General features: G+C 36.2%; 1 protein-coding gene across 1 annotated transcript; it reads right to left on the reverse strand.

The window, feature by feature from the left end:
- Window positions 1–12971: 12971 nt before the first annotated feature.
- On the reverse strand, window positions 12972–16106 carry LOC148200932 (uncharacterized). Its single transcript, XM_088113092.1, has 5 exons — window positions 15729–16106; window positions 14049–15677; window positions 13717–13940; window positions 13388–13632; window positions 12972–13288 (listed from the first exon to the last, which is right to left on the reverse strand). The coding sequence occupies exons 1-5, from the start codon at window positions 16104–16106 to the stop codon at window positions 12972–12974; spliced, it is 2793 nt and encodes a 930-aa protein (XP_087969218.1).
- Window positions 16107–18030: the final 1924 nt, after the last annotated feature.

Consider the following 18030-nt stretch of genomic DNA (forward strand, 5'->3'; position numbering starts at 1 on the left):
ATGATAATGATATGCTGACAAACAGTTATTCAGAGATACATCAGTAAATCATATTAATCAAACAATGATGCTCCCCCTGTCAAAGATGATCACATGATAAAGATATAATCTCACCCTTAAGTGTAGGCATGTGAAATTATCTAAGATCCTATGCAATGCTCCCCCTGCCATTATGCATGTTTTATAATCAAAACCCAAATGCGCAACGCAGTTTTCACAGAACATTTGAGAGCATGTATAAGCACATGCAGTATTATATCAAGACAAAAATTGTGCAAACACATCAATGAAGCATAGAGACAATATCAATCAACAATCTCAATATTATCTCAAGTAATTTCAATCAATTATAGAACGGAGATATATTGAAAAAGAACAATCAACAGTCTATGATCAATAATCATAATAGCAGAATTCCAAATCATGGAATTTGCCCCCTGCATGTTACACAATGTCCTAACAAAGAGAAGATAAGTTTTTGCTTTTGTTTAAAAAGTATCAAGGTACCACAAGGATTCTCTTCAAATATCAAGAGTTTAGTATCAATGCAGGACTTAAAGCTTGTTGGCCTAAAGTCTCACGATTGTCACGTCTTAATGCAATAATTGTTACCAGTGGCAATTCATGGAATTTTGTCCAAAAAAGTTAGGCACACCATAACTCGATTGTGCTCATTTTTCTCATCAATTTGTAGTAAAGTCATCGATCCTACAAAGTTAGATGAACTTCAAGACATTATTATCATATGTCAGCTAGAAATGTTTTCCCTCCATCCTTTTCTAACATCATGGTGCATTTACTTGTTCATTTAGTCAGAGAAATCAAGTTGTGTGGACCAGTATACTTCAGATGGATGTATCCTATTTAGCGTTATATGAAGATTTTGAAAGGGTACCTCAAAAATCAATATCGTCTAGAGGGTTCAATGATTAAAAGGTATATTGCTGAAGAAAGTATCAAGTTTTGTTCTGATTATGTGACTAAAGAAAATCCGATAGGAATTCCTCGGACATCATGTTTGAAAGGATATTCTACAAGTAAAAGCATCCGAGTTGTGAATGTGGTGATGTAAAATCGTGAAGAATTTATGCAAGCACATCTGTACATATTAAACAACACAGATGAGGTGATCCCGATTTTGCAAGCACACAAAGCTGTTGTGAAGGACAAGTATCCAAGATAATCAAAGAAATGGCAGTTCATGGAGCATAACAGAACATTCTTGTCTGTTAGCAAAATGATGAAGAAGTTTTGATGATGTTCAAATCAAGTCAAGAAGTATAAGTTTCAAGAAGATAATTTGAAGACTTGTATTATTATATAAAGCTTTTGTAATAATTGTAATTAAGTGGTTAAGACTTAGATTCTTAGTAGTTTTTGGTTCCATGTACTTTCATAGTTCAAATTTGATGTTTGGAGTCAAGAATGTATCGTATTAATCGATTAAGACCAGTAATAATCGATTAAATCGATAACAACTGAAAAACTCTAGCTGGCTTCGTAATAATTGATTAAAACTTACTTTAATTGATTAGCTAACGATTAAATTGTAAATTAATCGATTAAAAGTGATCGTTGGAGTTTATAGTCATTAAAACTAGCCATTGCACTCGTTTTAACCGATTAACAAAGATATTAATCGATTAAAAGCGTTAAATGGCTGGAAACGAAGAACGGAGGAGTATTTGCTTGAGTCTATAAATAGGCTCTCATTTTCAATCAACAACAACTCTTCCCTTGTCCTCTAGTACTCAGAAATCATTGAGACTTGTGTGTTCTTCATCGGCTTGTGAAACTCGTGTTTATGGAGCTGGTGAAGTGCTGCTACGATGACAGAGGAAATAGTCGGCTCATCCTTGGTGTTTCTAAGGAGGTGTTCGGAAGAGGAAGTTCATCCTTCGTGAAGTATTCGAAGGAGGTGTTCATCCTTTGTTAAGACTCAAAGGAGGTGCATGTTCATCTCTTATGGTATCAAGAGAGGTGGTTTCTAAACTTTTACAAATTGTTTCTTTGTGATTGTAATTTGTAATTGTTTTGTGAGTAGTAAACTGTTTATCTTGTTTTGAGATAAGCGATTGGACGTAGGATTGGTAAGATCCGAACCAGGATAAAATCATTTGTGCAAATTTCTCTCAACCATACTCTCTTTATTTGTCTTTATTATTTGCTTGGTAGGTTTAATTGAGTAGAAAATAAAAGGCACACGTTCGTATTAAAAACCCTCTTGGTTTGTTATTCCACGTTGCAAGCACACAAAGCCGTTGTGAAGGACAAGTATCCAAGATAATCAAAGAAATGGCAGTTCATGGAGCATAACAGAACATTCTTGTCTTGGTTCAAATTTGAAGTTTTGAAAGAATCGCGATCTTCTAAGACTTTGTTGTGGCTAGCAAATGGTTTAAAGTTTGATGTTGTATGTTGTACAGGCTATAAAATGATTAATTGCATATTTTATACCAAGACTTTGGATAATAAAACATAGTACAAAATAGTGGCGTCAGTCTAGAAACCTAGTCGCTACAATTTTCCACATCCAAAGATCAAAATCATGTAGTTGGATCAATGAGATATTATGGTAGAATAGAAGAGATATGGGAGGCTGATTACACTAAGTTTTTTGTTGCACTGTTCAAATGTAAGTGGGTTGACAATAAGAGTGTTGTGGAAATACATGAATCTGGTATGACACTAGTTGATTTTCGAAAGGTTAGTTATGGAGAGGAACCGTTTATCATGGCATATCAAGCAAGTTAGGTTTTTTATGTCAAAGATCCTACGTATGACCATTGGTATGTCGCTCTTCAAGGAAAAAGACAAATTGAAGATAAAGAAGAGAATCTAAGTAATCTTCATATTATTAACAACCATCCATTTAAAACGACAAAAATTTGGATTACGACCCTCTAGTTGACGATGTACATGAAATTTGGGAAGATCACAATGAGGGAATATACATATGACCAATCCATTTGATTATGTATGAATTTCATATTTATGTAAAAATTTATGGCTTTTGTTAAATAATATATGTTATTTTATAAGTCTTTTATTAATCTTACTTGTTGTAACTGATATATAGCTGAGGCACCACATTCATCAAGGGATGAAGTCCCCACTTCTAAACCCACTAGAGGAGCGACGAGGTTGAGACAAATTTTACTTAGGAGAAATGTAGGTGAGAGGACACCTATCATTATTGACGTGGTCATCGAAATAGCATCTGGACCAAATCTAGATGTTTTTAGGTCTTATCTTGGAAGTACTAGCCCATGATCGTATCTCTATCCTTACCCATCATTTGATCATGTATCTGAGGATGATCGGAATTTAATCTGGCAATATCTATTGGTAAGTTAATCAATATTGCTCCAAATTCTGGTTTCATTATATTGATAAATTTGTATTGATATAAGGTTATTATTTTCTTTATTGCAGATGACATTTGATATTCCAAATGTTGCGAGCCTAAAGAGTAGGTGTTTATCTACAATTGCCAAAATATTTATGGGTTTTAAGATAAAATTGACGTCAATATATATCTTCAGAGTAAAAAGAAATGAAACTCCATGTTCAAAATATACAGAAATTGACGAAGAAACTTGATTTCAGTTTGTACAACTTCGTATATCTGAGTAGTGGAAGGTAAGTGTAGGTAAAATCATTTAATTCATCATCCATAATTTTATATCATAACAATTTTTTCATTATCTCACAAGAAACAAGGTCTAAAGCACAGGGTATAAGTGCTCAAAATAAAAATTCACACTTACTATCTCGTGGTGGATACAGGAAGTTTTAGGAAAAAATAATTAAGTAAAAGTCAGATAGTAGGCTTTCACTTTTTGAGGGTGGTGACCCTCCTCCTCGTTCTTCACCACCATCTCGGCACGAGAAATGAAAGTTAGCCTGTCTAAAATCATCGGGCTCTTACACTTCTAACAGTGCTAAAGAAATATCAGATAGAATTGTAAGATGTCATTTCTCTTATTTTGACAAGATTTTTGTTATATATATTAGGTTTAAACCCTTGGATGGTCCTCATATTTGTATGAGAATCTTAAGTGGGTCCTCATATTTGCAACTATCTCAATTGGGTCATAATATTTGTAAAATTGAGCCAATTTTTCCCTATCCGTTAAGTTGTTACAGACGGCGTCAAAGTCTGTTGATGTGGTGATACTGACCTGTGTGATCTTATTATGTGGAAATAAATTTTAAATTATGACGTGGAATTTGATAACCCTTGTTGCCACATCATCATCCTCTCCACAAAAACCCATCACCATTCATGTCGCCTTGCCGCAAAGCCGCCTCCTAACCCTAATTCGTCCTCCTCCATCAACCTTCATCAGAAACCCTCCTCCGCGCCGCCGTTAAGCTTCAACGCATCATCTTCTTTGTAGCACAAACAACGCCTACATTGCCTTCATTGCCTCAAGCAACAACGCCACCACTCAATTTTCTCCACCACATCAGACCATCACCGGAATGGCAACAACGCCTCCATGGCCGTTGCGATTCGCAAATCTCCACGAACGCATCCATAATCTCTACAAGAAAAATCACAAGCTTCTTCCATGGCAATCTCCAAAATCCAAAAATCGTAATGGACGGAACCTTTCCACCATAATCTCCTCGCACGAATCACCTGCAGCAACCACACAACAAATAGCAACTCCGTAATGTTTGCTCCAGCATTCACCTGCTTCACCAGGAACCTGAAAACGCAGAGAAATAAATCAAAATCGCGACAAAAATGGTCGTTGTGATTCACAAATATTTACTAGCCTCCTCCATGGAAATAACAAGAATATCGAACTCGCAGAGTAAGGAACCCTTCTGTCACCATCACCTAACACACAGACCTGAGGAAATCAAAACAGAGAAACCCCCAAGAACCAACCAAATCGCAATGTTCCTTCTCACTTCACCATTATCGTAAGAGACTACCGTGAACAGATAGTCACCCTGACGCGAGTTCAGTTTCACCGCCAGCATCTGTGCAAGCAATGTCATCGCGAGATCGATTCCACCTTACAATCAATCTCCTTCACGTCTCTACTACATGTGACGAAACAACCTTTTCCTCCCCTCTATAGAATGAAAAACCCTAATTTGCCATGTCATAATTTTTTAATTTAAATAAAAATTTCACCTAATTAAACAATGCACATCAACATAAACACGTCATCATAGTTTAACGCCGTTTGTAAGAACTTAAAGGACAGGGCAAAATTGACTCAATTTTACAAATATTATGACCCAAATGAGACAGGTTCAAATATGAGGACCCACTTGAGATTCTCATACAAATATGAGGACCATTCGAGAGTTTAAACTTATATATTACATAGATCTTTGAAATAATTTTGAAGTTTTGTTATGTTACAGGACTCCTTGGTTGAGCAAAGCTCTCAAGGTCAATTCACTCAAGAAGGTTGTCAGTATATTCTTGCCACTGTTATTGGACGACTTGAGCACTCAGGACGAGTGCGTGCTGTTGGAACTGGCATAGGCGTTAGACAATTCTTTAGGTCTTCCTCGCGTCCATCTTCATATGGATTTAGTCAAGAGTATGAAGAAAGGCTGAAGTAGGACATCACAATGGAGATCAAAAAGATGGTCAAGGCAGAGTTGTATGATGAAGTCGCTGAAATGGTTATGCGCCAGTTCTAGCAGCAGTTTGTGAGTTAAAGCATACATTCGCAACCATCCTCTATAGCGAAACATGTTGTGCCTAGGTAAACTTAATAATCATTTTTGTTTATTAATTTACTTTTTGTATAAGGTAACATTTAATTTGATAGGTAGAAGCGATAAAGGAAGTTGTTCAACTCCTGGCACCCTAAGGAATGACATGGACGACACTCGTCCATGTCAACTATATATTTTACATCCTACTTGGACCATGCTAGTGGCTTGTGGCACAGTCTTTGAGGTAGTCATTGTAGTGCATGCTATGGAGCTAGGAGAAGATGAGGTGAAGGTCATGGTCAATGAAATTGTCGTACCAAATGGGTTTGTTCCTCTAACTACAGATGAGATGGTCATTGTGGCATAGGCATTTCAGTCTTTTATCGCTTGGCCTAAACATTTGGTTGGTATTGTAATTGAACCCCCGGTATGGACTCCTACTATATACTTCTGAATTTTAAACTTTACTTCTTATTGACATCAGAACATAACTATTTTTTCATGTAACAGTAGACGGGTCAAGAGGAAAGTCCTACACCGAAGAAGATTCATTTATTTGAGGACGACCCTCTTGGTGCATTACACGAGCTTTTTAACATCATTGCAAATGCGTCGATGATTGTTCCATGGGATTCTACTATATTTGGAAGAAACTCTGATATCCCATTGTACTTGCGTCAACAAGATATTCAGGAGCTTGCGTTGGGGAGAGAAGAACTTAATATTACACTCGTTCAGTTGTGGATGATGTAAATTTATGAACACTTATTTATATAAAATTGATTTATCAAGTTACTTATATCAGATCATTTATTGATTTTAGGTATATTTTTTATGTAAGTAACAAGATGGGGTTCAATGATGTATATGAGTTCATTGACCCCCAAATGACTCACGAAGGAAATAAATTTAATGACATTCAAGCATACATCACTGGTTGTTTTGCAATGGGGAAGGAGATATATTTTATCCCTTATATACTTGGGTAAGTGAAGTTTGTTAACTTTAAAGTTTCATTTATGATTTTAGTGTATAATTATTAAGTTATTACCAATTTCAAGCGCCATTGGCAACTACTTGTGGTGTCCATACTGGAGAACACTACTATATGGTTTTGTTCATTGCACAAGTCTCCTCCCTACTCTCTTAGACAAGTAGTGGATTGGTAAGAACCTCAATGTTTGAACTTTTTTTGTTATATAAATGTATGCTAAAGCCATTTTTTTAATAGTTCCCTTGTAGCACATATGATGTTGTCCGGGAGATCAACTGCTAAAGCTAAAAAGCTTGCATGGTTGGCCATAAAGGTTTGATATTTTAGTCCATACTTTGTTACTTACTTAACATTTTATAATTATGATTATATATTGCAGTGTAATAGACAAAGCGGGTCATATGAGTGTGGTTACTACGTCATGTATTGCATGATGACCACTATTTGTGCACATGTTACCAGTGAATGGGAAATGGTAATATTTTGGTTTGAATTTTATTTTTAAAATAGTTTAGAGTTCATATACACTAATTGAAATCATGGTGTTTTATGCAGAGATTCATTTTACTACTTCAATTCCAAAAAAGTCCCTTAAATACATAAGGAAATAACTTGCTAAATAGGTAATTCAACTCTATAATAATATGGAGATATTAGGATATAGTAAGTTCTACCTTAACATATTTATGATTACATTGAATTGATTTATGCTTCTAAGAAGTTGATTTATGATTACATTGAATTGATTTATGCTTCTACGAAGTTGATTTATGATTACATTGAATTGATTTATGTTTTAGTATAATTTTTATTGAAAAAATATGCTTCTGGATTGTTCTGGATTACTCTGTAATGTTTAATATATGTAGGTTTGTTTCTGCAGTTGGGAATATTGCAGAAACAAACTTGTTCTTAATAAAAAAAATAGGGGAATACGCCTTGGTTGTGACCATAACCGAGGCAAAAATTTGTCTACGGCATCAGTTCAAGTCACAACCAAGGCAGAAAAGCTGATGAAAAAACAAAAAAAAAAGGTTTAATGTTTCGGTAGATCCTTTTTTTTCCAGAATCTCAAATAGGTCATCTACTTATTCGGTGTCTCAATTGAGTCCTTATTTTTGAAAAATTCAAACAAAGAGAGATTTGCTGTCAAATTGGACAAATGTCGTTAGATTGGCACATACATGGCATGATGACGGTAGTGTTTTAAATGATGTGGCAAGGGTTAAGTTAGTATGACATGGATGTTTGTATTTTTAAAATTAAAGGAATTGAGAAAAAATAATTAAACTAAATTGTTTCTGTAGGGATTAGGGATTTTGTTCGAGAGTTTTAGGGTTCGTCAAACGTTCATTAATGATGAAAGAGGAAGTTAATGCTAGCGGTAGGAGTTTGTTGGCGGTGGGCGTTGACGACAACGTTGGCAGCAGGTGTTGGCGGCAGTGTTGACGACAGACCTTGATGGCGGTGTTGCCTCTTCCCACGTGGTGGTGCTTCCTTCTTGAGTAGAAAAATCTTGAGACTTTATCTCGAAACAAATCTTACAATTGGATAAAACTACATATAATTCCAATAGAAATATCAAACTTTTCCTTCAAAACCATCATGATTTCAACTTGTTTAAATTTAGGCATATCAGAACATATGTAAGATTAATACTAATTTATCATTCGTGTAAAATACAACTAAAAACAGTGCTAGAATTTGAGGCCTCACAGTTTCAAGAGAATCAGCACCCAAATATGAAAATTTAGTTTGTAGAGTTAAAGTGGTTTTGTTAATAGAAAGCTCCTTTATAATTATGCATTGGACAATTTGCAGAGTTTCTGGATGAGCCTTGGGCTAGTAAAGGGAACATATAAGAGAAGCCATTGTTGAAAGTTTCTTCAAGCACATCTCGACAGTCACCGTCAACTCACTCCCTTCCATCAACGAAACCTCCAAAAAGGTTCCAAACCAATTTCACCCAAATTTCTTTTGAAGAAACGAAAATAAAAATGAAGGATATGGACGATGAGGAAGAGATCCAGTCTCATCTATCGCCGGCGAGCGAATCCTTGATATCTTCTCTAAGGGCGAACTGTTGAATAACGCTAACTCTTGGAATGCTGACACCATTGAATAGTTTGGCATTAGCGCTTTTGATTCAACAACCGTCGAAGGGGAACGATGGGGGAGTAGGCAGCGGAGGAAGGGAGGATTGCTGGAGCGGAGGCGCAACGATGGTACTAATTGACTCGTGGGGAGAGAGGTATCTAGACGAACTCAGATTCCAAAGGAACCCTAATTTGAGGAAGCACTCAGATTTCTCTAATCCCTAGTTTTCATAAACACTTCATTTTAATTAACTTCTCTCAATTTCTTTAATTTTAAAAAAAAAATATCCATGTTAGATTAACTTAACCCTTGCCACGTCATTCAAAACACTATCGTCAGCATGCCACGTATACATCAGTCTAACGGTGTTTGTTCAATTTGACGGCAAGCCTCTATTTGTTTCAATTTTTCAAAAATAAGGACCCAATTGAGACACCGAATAAGCAGGGGACCTATTTGAGATTCTGGACGAAAAAAGGGACCTACCGAAACATTAAACCAAAAAAAAAACACTCTACTGCCTTAGTTTAGGTCCCAACCGAGGCAGTAGCGTCTCATATACTGCCTCGGTTTAGTAGGAACCTTGGCCTAAAGTCTGTAAAAAAAACTAAAAAAAGGAAAACACTCTACGGCTTCGATTACACATGAACCGAGAGGCAAAATCCTACCCTTTTCACCTCGATTATGAACTGAGGCGAAGAGCCTGTCGCTTTTTGCCTCGCCTGTATATATCTCGGTTGCACTAGTGTTTTATTGCACTAGTGTTTTATTGCACTAGTGTTTTATTGTTGTCATGTTTGGAATATATGCAATTAAATTAAAATTATATAAAGACATGTGTACTTTATGTTAATATTTAATGTTACGTGTTTATCATATCAGTGATAAATATAATTTTTAACAATTAGAGAGTAGTCACGACATCTTTGATTGATTAAAATTATATTATAAAGGTCACATTAATGAAATATTAATTGTAATTAATTATATGTAATTTGATGAAATATATCCAAAAGAATTTTCTTACATTTGTATGATTAATTAGGATAAAATATTTACTATAATACTTAATTTTCCCACAGGAATTAGGAAATGTGACATAATTAATAAATTTATTGATAAAGACATGTTTGCATTAGTAAAACAAGACATTTATTTTAGTCTCAAATTATGATAATGAACATGATTTTTGAATTTGCAGCTTCTCAATCTGTAAATATTTCAAATATTAAGTGTGGTATTCGTGAGTTGAAAGGTGATAATTATAAGGTTTGGAAGGAGAGAGTTCTTCCTCATTTAGGCTAGATGGACATTGATTATGCTGTTAGGAAACCAGAACCATCGGGTATTACTAAGATCAACATTCCAAATGTAATTGATCTTTATGAAAAATGGGAGAGGTCAAATCGCTTCTTCGTAATGTTCACAAAGACCAATATTTCTACTACGATCTGGGGTTCAATTGAGTAGTATGAGAATGTCAAGGATTTCCTAAGGGCTATTAATGAACAAGTAACCACATCTGATAAATCTCTTGCCAACACCCTTATTATGTAGTTTTCATCCTTAAAGCTCATTGGAATAAACGGAGTGTGTGATCATATCATGAACATAAGGGACATTGTGGCTTAACTAAAAGCTTTGAACTTTACCATATCTGATTCTTTCCTACTACATTATATGTTGTGCACCTTGCCTCACTATTATCTCCCCTTTAAAATCTCTTACAACACACATAAGGATAAAGGGTCTATTAATGAATTATTGACCATGTGTGTTCAAGAAAAAGAAAGGTTATTGATGGAAGAAGGAGAAAATGTGAACTTGACCATTTCTTTTAAGAATAAGAAGAACCAAGCTAATAATATGGGAAAGATTCTTACTCAGCCAGTTATTAAAAAGAAGTTCAAGTGTTTCTTTTGTAAAAAGATGGGACACATGAAGAAGGAATGTCCAAAGTTTAAGGATTGACTTGAAAAGAAAGGTAATTTGTTTGCTTTTGTCTGTTGTGAATCTAATTTGACTTACTAATTTTGGGTCTTATGTGGATTGCATTAAGGGAAAGCAAACTAACAAGCCCAAACGAGGTGCTAAGAGGAATTCAAGTTTACCAGAAATTATTCATACATATATTTGTTGTTTGGATATGGATGCAAGTAGTCCAAAATACTTTATCACCTTATAGATGATAACTCACAATACATGTATCTTTACTTACTTCGTTCTAAGGATGAAGCCTTGGATGCCTTTAAAGTTTTTAAGGTTGAAGTAGAGTTACAACGCGGAAAGAAAATTATGGTGAGAGTATTATGGTAGATACACGAAGAATGGACAAGCACTTGGTCCATTTGCTAAATTTCTTCAAGAACATTGGATTGTTGCCCAATACACCATGCCTAGCTCTCCAGATCAAAATAATGTGGTAGAAAGAAGAAATTGAACCTTAATGGATATGGTGAGAAGTATGAGGAGTAATGCAAAACTTCCTTAGTTCTTGTAGACTAGAGCACTTAAGACGGTTGTGTATATAATAAAAAGGTTTAATCATTCAGGAAGTCCCTTTTTTGCAGCAGAATCTCAATTTCGTCCCTTATTTTTTCGGTTTCTCAATTGGATCCAAATTTTATGAAAATTGCAACAATTGGGCCCCAACCGTTAAATTGGGCCCAATGTTGTTAAGCTGTGTCTGACGTGGCACCCTGGTTCCCGTTTTGTAATTCACGTGTCACGTTGGATCCCCTTTCGTAATTGACCCGGCACGCTGGGGTGAATTTTTGAATTCATGTGTCTGATTGATGTGCATTTAGGTTTTTTATTAAGAAAACAACTTGGTAAAGTGTGGGAGAAAAGTGGAAGGGAGATAAATTTGTATAAATGTGTGCTTGAATCCCTAATAACAGCCTGAGTTTTGATTGAGCTTGTTCTTCTTCGAAGGTGGATAAGTTCGTTGTGGTTGAAGATGGCCCATCGTTGTTCGTCTTCGTCATGCAGTGGGTGGCGGAAGGAAGACGATAATGTGGTCTGTGTTGGTGGTTGAGGAGGATGTAGCAGTGGTGGTTCGCTTTGCTATTGTGGGATGAAATGTGTTGTGAGAACTGCGAGAACATCTAAGAATAGAGGCAAGCAATTTTGGGGCTGCCCTAAGTTCAAGGTAAGGTTTTTTTGTTGTTGTTTTTTTAGTTGGAGGCTGCTGTAATTGATGTTTTCTTCTCTCAGAATGGTGGTGAAGATGGTGGTTGCAATTACTTCAGATGGTGTGCTGATGATGGGACTGTGGAAAGGGAAACCAGTGTAAAGCGTGAAGGCAAGACTGAGATTTTGTTGAACAGAGAAGCAATGGAAAGTGGATGGAAGATTATAAGTGATTTAGACTTGTCAGTGAAGAAATTGGAAAATAGGCTTAACGTGTTGTTAGGGATTGTTTGTGTTCGTTGTGTTGTGAACATGATTGTAGTTACACTAGTGTTGTGTCGTTCATAGAAGTGTTTTGATTGTAATTATGAAGGAATGTACTCAGGATGCACTGAAGCAAAGTTATTTTGACTTCAAAAGTTTGTAACTTTTGGTAATGAAGTAATGCAAAGTATTGTTTGTAAGTTATGGCCAAGCATATAACGTGATTTCTTAGTGAAGTGATAACCACAACCATGATTAGTCAAATATATCATTAAAACAGAATAAAGCATTAACCCAGAATGCAAATATACAAGGTTGTGTTTTCAATAGCAGAAGCAAAATAACCATTAAACCAGAATAACACCAAAACCAGAATTTCAACCACAACAAAATAACCATTTAACCAGAATTTTCAATGTGTTTTTAAAAGCAGAAGCACAATAACAGTGATTTTATGAGGTAGAATGTTGCATGTTTTTTCTACATGTACTACTTTGTAGCCTTAAACTATTACAAAAGTGCCTTACAAAAGCAGTAAGGTGTTGTCTACCCTTAAACTATTACAAAAGTGCATTCCTACAGTGAACTAGGCTTCAGGTTGTGTCTGATGTGCCATTTCAGATTGTTGAGTGGATGGAGGTCCTGCTTGGGTGGCTGAAGGTCCTGCTTGGGTGGCTGATGGGCAACGACTTCTGTTATGGCCCTGTTCCCTACATATGCCACATCTTTTCCGCAACCCAGATTTGGTCATTCTTGAATCATCCTTCCTCATTTCCCATTGCTCTAGTCTTCATTTTCTTTTTGGTCTTCCAGGCAATACTCTTTTGTGTGGAGGAGACACATCAGGATATGGAGTTATGTTCCACATGTTGGCTCCATTTATGGGATATATAATTGATGAATATGTCTCCTCACATGTGGACTTCATGTAGCAAGGGTCAATAAATTGTTCTCCATCAATGTTGAGGAACTTCATAGCAGCTAATGAATGACAACAGGGAATTTCAGTGATCATCCAAGTTCTGCATGTGCATGAGGAGTCATCTATGTTCACTACAAACTTATCTCCACTGTTGGACATGTGACGAACTTCAAATAGCTTGTTGCCTGACCAATTGTGTAGAAGAAGACAACAATAATTATCAACCACATTAGTTAATTAACATAACAAACAAATCATTAATGGAATTTACCTAGGAATCCAACTTTTAGTTAACTGGGATTCCTTTCTAAATCTGGATTGGATCTTGGGACAAATGGATCCAGTAAATGATGATATCCTTGACCTGTTCTTGGCCCATCTTTGCATGATGTACATCCGTATCTCCTCCAACAAGGTAATAATGGGTTTACTCCTGGTAGTTAGGAGGACACTATTGAAGCCCTCACTCATATTGTTAACTAAGGTGTCACATTTAGCTCTTGAAGTGAACCTTGATCTTGACCAATACCTAGAACAAATAATAAAATAATTGTTAACATTATATCAGTCCTCTGATGCTTCTGAAATAACCTACAACAAATAATAAAATAACCTTAGAGGGATGGCAATCAAATGCTTATAAGCATCTTCGTTCAGTCCTCTGATGTTTCTCATTTCCATCTCCCAGGTTTGTGGGTGTGTGGCTGTAGCTGCCCTCCACATTAAACGTTTGAGGTTTTTGCCAGGGAATTTCTTCCTGAAGTTGGCATACAAATGCCTCACACAAAACCTTTGCTCAACTCCAGGAAGCAATTCCTGTATTGCTGGAAGAAGACCCTGCAATACAAATATACAAGTAAAGTTCAAATGTATTCCTGTACAGGCAACCAATACTTGAGGGCCTAAAGTTCAAATGTACAAGTACATATTAATGATGAGTATTACCTTTTGCTGGTCTGATATGAAGGTAAATGAAGAACATTTTTCAGCCCCTCCAAGGTCATCTATCAATAGTTCCAAGAACCACCTCCAGGAATCCTTGTTCTCAACTTCAACAACACAATACGCAATAGGCAACATCTGCTCATTTCCATCTCTGCCCACAGTTGTTAATAACTCACCACCGTACTTACCTTTCAAAAATGCTCCATCTAAACCAATAATTGGCCTGCATGACAGAAAACTGTCTTTGCATCCCTTTAGACATACATAAAATCTCTTGAAAAGGACTTCACCCCCTACATCCTCAACCTTTACTTTCACTGTTGAGCCTGGATTTTTTGCAACCAACTCATGGGCATAATCATATAACCTTTTATATTGTTCTTTGAAAGACCCATCAATATGCTCTGTTGCTATGTTTTTGGCCCTATAAGCCATACACCTTGAAATACCAATGTTCCATTTCCTTTGAATTTTTTCCCTTATATTCACACCCTTAACTGTTGGATTCTCTCTAACTGTTTTCTCTAACTTCTTGCTCAACCACTTGGCATCAATTAATTTAAGGTTGAACTCCCTGCTGCAGGTATGGTTGTCCAGCATAGTTTTTAGTTGCCATGTTTTGACTGCCTTCATATAAGCACAATACAACTTCCATGGGCATTTACCTTTTGCACCCAAACACTTGAACCTCATTCTTTCTTTATCATTCTTAACAAACTTAATATTTCTTCCATTATCCAAGGAATAACTTTTAATAGCATCCAAAATGTCTTGTTTTTCAGCAAAATATGTCCCAACTTCCCACTTGAAGTCAACCATACTTTTTGGCAAAACAAATGTTGCAAAACTCCCATAACCCTCTACATCGGTATGGTCTTCATCACTAATTAATTGTTCAGATTCCCACTCATCATCTGACAAACCTCTATCATTCCCACCCTCTACATTAACATCAAACATGCTGTCAGAACTCCCACTGGAATATGGCCCACTAAAGTCATTTGACACACTTTGGACTTCCATTGGAATATTTCCCTCCAAATCTGCATGTATATCATCATCTATATCACAACCAACATTGACATCAACAAGCCCCTCTGACAACTCACTATTTCCATCAAAAGAGGAATTCCAACTTCGGATTTCCACATCTTCTTCAACTTCATTCATTTCTTCACCTTCATCTTCACCATCACCACCAACTTCTTCAACTCCATGCACCTCTTCCTCCACAACAGCCTCAACTTGCACTTCTCCATCAACATCACCCATTTCTTCTAACACACCAGGAACTTCTTCAACTTCATGCACCTCTTCCTCCATAACAGCATCAACTTCCACTTCTCCATCAACATCACCCATATGTCCTTCTAACACACCACCAAGGACTTCAACTTGATGCACCTCTTCCTCTACAGCAGCCTGAACTTCCACTTCTCCATCAACGTTACTTATCTCTTCCAACACACCACCAACATCATCAAGTCCATGGACCTCTTCCTCAACAACAGCCTCAACTTCCACTTGCCCATCAACATCACCCATCTCTTCCAACACAACACCAACTTGTTGGAGTCCATTTCCCTCTTCCTCCATAACAGCCTCAACTTGGACTTGTTCTTCACCCACCTCTTGTTGTTCACCATCAACATCACTCATCTCTTGCTGTTCACCATCAACATCACTCATCTCTTCAACTTGTCCTTCATCATTACCAACATTTTCCAGCATATGTATGACTTCGGCTTCAGAAACAGGGTGTATCACAAACACATGCACCTCACCATTCAGCCTAGTTAAATTAAACATATGCATGGCACTAGTGTCATCACACAAACACTCTAACTTATCATCCAACACTGAAGCCCCTCCTACAGAGTACCACAGATCTTTAAACCCATCGTATCCCAAACCTTTTACTAAACTAACAACCACGAAATAACTCCAAACATCTGGGTCAAACAAAAACCTAGATGTCTCCCCCCCTTCATACTTAAGCTTCCCATCATTAACTAATTTCCCTCCATGGTGAAAGACAACCTCAATATCCTCGTCCATGACGCAAAACACTATATATATGTTTTTACACACCTATAATGCAATCACATGACGACAAAACATGTATCAACACCATAAACAAAACACACTCACACACAGAGAAAAACAACTTTAAACATGGGGGACCACTACAACGCAATAAAAAATGAAACACAATACAACCACAGGGACCACAACCCAACATCGCAATAAAAATAACACAACATATGACCTCTGTAATCAATAATCAATACAAAACCAAACTTTTCTGACCTGGCCACTCGAGATTCCAGCGGAACAAGGTCCCACAACTTCAACCACGACGAAAAAAGCACGCTATCTGTCAACGTCAACTTCGATTAAACCCTAAATCCCCAATTTCAGACCCCAATTTGTGAATTTCATGGACCTTTGCACGAAGCCTACAACAACCCCTCAATCTCAGAACAAACTTCTCCCAATCCCTAATTCCATAAAATTGAATCTCAATCCCAATCCCTATATTTCATTCGTACTTTGCTTTTATTTGTATTTTAAAAAATATAATTATCCATGTCAAACAAACTTCTCCCAATCCCTAATGCCACGTCAATTACAAAACGGGACCCAGCATGCCACGTCAAACACAGCTTAACGGCGTTGGGCCCAATTTAACGGTTGGGGCCCAATTGTTGCAATTTTCATAAAATTTGGATCCAATTGAGAAACCGAAAAAATAAGGGACGAAATTGAGATTCTGCACCAAAAAAGGGACTTCCTGAATGATTAAACCTAATAAAAATCAGATCCTAACTAAGGCAATTTTAAAAACACTTTTTAAGTAATTTAAAGGTTGGAAACCGAGTTTATGACATGTATGAATTTGGGGATGTGTCTGAAATAAGGATTTATAACCCACACGAGAAGAAACTAGACCCAAGATTAATGGGTATTTCACTATATATGCTGAAAAGTCCAAAGGGTATAGATTATATCGTCCACCTCATAACACTAGGATTGTGGAATCAAGAAATGCAAACTTTCTTGAAAATGACTTAATTAGTGGGAGTATTTAATTCAAGATATTGATCATGAAAAGGATCACCGTGAAGCTCAAACCTTTCAATTAAATGATAGATTGGTAGTTATTCACCCCCTCCAGTTCAAAAGCGTATTAGACAACCAGTAAGTGAAGTTTCATAAATTGTTGAGAATGATAATAGAGATCAAGTTGTTGATAAAGAGCAACAAGTAAATGTTGAACACCTAGTTAAACAACAAGTTTCTCATCAAGATGTTGAGAAAACATTAAGAAGATCTACTAGAATCAAAAGACCAATAGTTTCTCGTGATTATGAAGTATATTTGTAAGAATCTGATTTTAACCAGTAATGATTCTAAGGAATTGAATTTGTGGTATAATGTTATGAAAGATGAGATGGATTCTATAACATCTAATAAAGTCTAGGATCTTGTTGAGTTAGTTAATGGTGTAAAACCTATTGGATGTAGATGGGTCTTCAAAACTAAGAAAGACTTGCAAGGTAACATTGAAAGACATAAAGCAAGACTTGTTGCCAAAGGATTCACTTAAAGAGAAGGAATTGATTATAAGGAGCATTTTCTCCTATACCTAAGAAGGATTCTCTATGAATAATCATGGTTTTGGTAGCTCATTTTTACTTTGAGTTAAAAAAAATAAGTCAAGTCCATCTATGGATTAAAAAAAGTTGCACGTCAATGGTATTTAAAATTTCATGAAGTTATCTCTTCTTTTGGTTTGGAAGAAAACATCATGGATCAATTATATACCAGAAGGTTAATGGGAGAAAAATTTGTTTTCTTATTTCATATGTGAATGACATTTTCCTAGGAACCAACAACAAAGGTTTGTTATATGAGATAAAACAATTTCTCTCAAAGAAATTTGATATATAAGGATAAAGGTGTGACATCTTATGTCATA

The sequence above is a fragment of the Vigna umbellata genome, chromosome 4, assembly GCF_029865625.1.
Source record: "Vigna umbellata cultivar VRB3 chromosome 4, Vumbellata_1.0, whole genome shotgun sequence".
Classification (NCBI taxonomy): Eukaryota; Viridiplantae; Streptophyta; class Magnoliopsida; order Fabales; family Fabaceae; genus Vigna; species Vigna umbellata.